The sequence below is a fragment of the Glycine soja genome, chromosome 15 (genome assembly GCF_004193775.1).
Source record: "Glycine soja cultivar W05 chromosome 15, ASM419377v2, whole genome shotgun sequence".
Lineage (NCBI taxonomy): Eukaryota > Viridiplantae > Streptophyta > Magnoliopsida > Fabales > Fabaceae > Glycine > Glycine soja.
Genome location: NC_041016.1, coordinates 21589303 through 21592152, shown reverse-complemented (window position 1 = coordinate 21592152; position 2850 = coordinate 21589303). Strand labels below are relative to the sequence as shown.

General features: G+C 34.4%; 1 protein-coding gene across 1 annotated transcript; it reads left to right on the top strand.

The window, feature by feature from the left end:
* The first annotated feature begins 360 nt into the window (after positions 1-360).
* On the top strand, positions 361-1063 carry LOC114385945. Its single transcript, XM_028345972.1, has 2 exons — positions 361-639; positions 728-1063. The coding sequence occupies exons 1-2, from the start codon at positions 361-363 to the stop codon at positions 1061-1063; spliced, it is 615 nt and encodes a 204-aa protein (XP_028201773.1).
* Positions 1064-2850: the final 1787 nt, after the last annotated feature.

Here is a 2850-nt window from a genome sequence, read left to right as displayed (position 1 = left end):
AGAGAAAGCTGTGGTGCGAAGGGTATTTCTCTTAGCTCCGACATGTTTTACAATTCCCAACGGTGAAAATGCTCGGAGTTGGGTTGCGAATGTGCTGCTAAAGTTTCACGACGATCCAATGGTAAATGAGTCCGAGATCGTCATTTTTCTGAGACAAGTTTGGTGGGCTGCGGGAAAAAGAAAGGGTTTTGAGAAGAGAAGGGGAAAAACGAAAATGAGGCCAAGAGGAGGCACCTGACTTAACATAGTTATTTATACCTATGGTACTCAGCCTATTATTTTCTCTATATTTATTTATTTATTTACTAAAAAGCTTTTTAAATTTATTTACGAAAAATTGGGATGTTACCGAATTCGGAAATGGAGCATGTGCTAGCTGATGTGCTTAGAGATCAAAGAAATTTGGGTAATAAAGGTGATGGAAATTGGAAAGCAGTAGCATATAGTACTGCAACTCAAATTTTGTCCAAGCGTTTTGGAGTTCACCTCATGGCAGATAACATTAAGAACCATTTTAAGCTTTGGAGAACATGGTATGGAATTGTGAGTGACATTCTTAGTCAAAGTGGATTTGACTGGGATAGCACAAAGTATATGATTACTGTTGAAAATGAAATTGCATGGAATGAGTATGTTAAGGTAGTTAATCATCTTTTTAATTTTATTTATTATTCAATCGTAGCTATTATTTGTGTTGTTATTAACATGTTTCTATTTTTTTTTCAAGTCACATGAAGAGGCCAAACAATTTCGATTCAAAGTCATTCCTAATTGGGATGATATTGTAGACCCATGTGCAAAGGATAAAGCTACTGGACTCGGAGCAGAAAATGCATTAGATGCAGATGATATCATGAGCAAAGAAGCAAATGAAGAGGAAGCAATTCCCAGTGTGAGTATTGACTTAGAGGGATCAAGTTCTGTCACAAGGAAAAACATTCGCCCAAATAAGCATGGAGAGAAAGAAGGGATGATTTCCTCAATGAAAAAAGTAACCGAGTCATTGAAAGAATTTGTTAAAGTGACTAAGAAGAAGATGAAGAACAAAAAAAGATGGAGATAAATGAATCTCAAGAAGTGGTACATGAAGTGGTGAATGAGCTAGATAATATACCTAATTTTAATGGTGCACTTCGACATAGAGCAATCAATTGGTTGACAGAAAATCCCATTAAGTTTGTGATTATAAAAGCTCTTACATTGGATGAGACACTACTAGGAAAAACATTTTCTATGACAGCGAAACTACAATGGTTGACCAAGAATCGTCTTAGTATATAAGGCAGTGGAAATTTTGTAAATAAGGAGTTTTTAACGAAGATGGTTTTACGAAAACCACCTTAGAAGGCTATCATTCTAAGACGACTTTTACAAAACCGTCTTAGAAGATTTTTCGGTGTATATAATATTTAATGTGTCCCTCTTTACTCGTTGCGCTTCTTCTTCTTCTTCGTCGATGTTTTTGTCTGACTCGAATGAAAAATTCCCCGCTGAGTCACTGTTCCGGTAGCTCCGAGTAAGGCCGAAGGCATCGTTGCAACCTTTCTCTTGTTGGCATCTTCGACATTGTTATTCCCGTCCTTGTCTACAAGGGCATCATTCGTGAATTCGTAAGTAGTCATTTTCCAATTCCCAATTAGGGCTTTCTTTAGGAACGAACCACTTTAGCACTTTTTTTTCAACCAATGTTGATGCTTGGAATCAATGTTGTAGTTGCTTTCAATGTGATTTTTCCTGACTGGAGGCTAATGGCATTGTTAATAGTAATTTTCATAGCTATGGAATGCTTAAAAATTGAATCTATGCTTTATTTATTTGCTTGCCTATCATTTGACGTAGTTTGAATTTGAAACAAGCCTTTCAGTCAATGCATTCTTTAAGGGTGTCAAAACATGAAAAAATAAACCATCATTAAGAAGGTAAAGGTTGCTTAAACATAGCTCACCCTTTATATTAAACTTTGAATTAATACACACTTTAGTCCCTGAACACGGGTTGTTGTTGCTTTGATTGTTGAAAGATTTAATCAATATAACGTGATTAAAAAATCCTAAAATATAATATGGATAAGCATGTTGAGCAGGCACAAAACCTTGACTTCCATTTCTTGGAGTACAAGATCTCTCAATAGAGAAAGAATCGGGGATACTATTGCTACTCGGTAAGTCATCTTGTGAATAGTTTCCAAATATTTCTCCATTTTTTTGTGTTTTAAGGCCATTACCCCCATGTTTAGTACATGCTTGATTCATATCTTTCATCCTAAGTGTTGTAGTAGTAGTAGTAGTAGTAATAGTAGTATTGTTACTATTGTCAACATGAGCACTTTCTTCAATGTTGCTCTTCAGTGTTGTTGCTTTGACATAGGTGAAAAAGGCTACTGACTCTCCAATCTTTTGTTCACTCTTCTTTGGACTAGATAAAAAATGTCCTACAAAATTATGGAAAATCAAAGAGAAATCAGTAAAAATGACACAAGGTACTCACTTCAACCAAACTTTGTTCAACTTCAGGACTCAGATATCTCATATCCCTTTTAAACTAAGGTCATTTTTTAAATTATAACAGTATAGCTAAAAGGAAAGATTTGATGTGCAAACTGTTGATAAATATTTGTGTTTTAATTTAAAATTTATAAATATATATTAATTCTATTTTATAAAATAAAATATTTATTTTAGATTTTCTTAATATTTTGTTTTAATGAGTCAACTAGTTTGTTATGTTTGTTGTGACAACTGTAGGTTGGTTTTCCAACGGTCATATTTCTAACGGTCATATTTTGTTGTTGCAAAATGCCTATATATATCTCTTTCCTCTTTTCTAGAAATGACAGACTGAGAGCTCTGA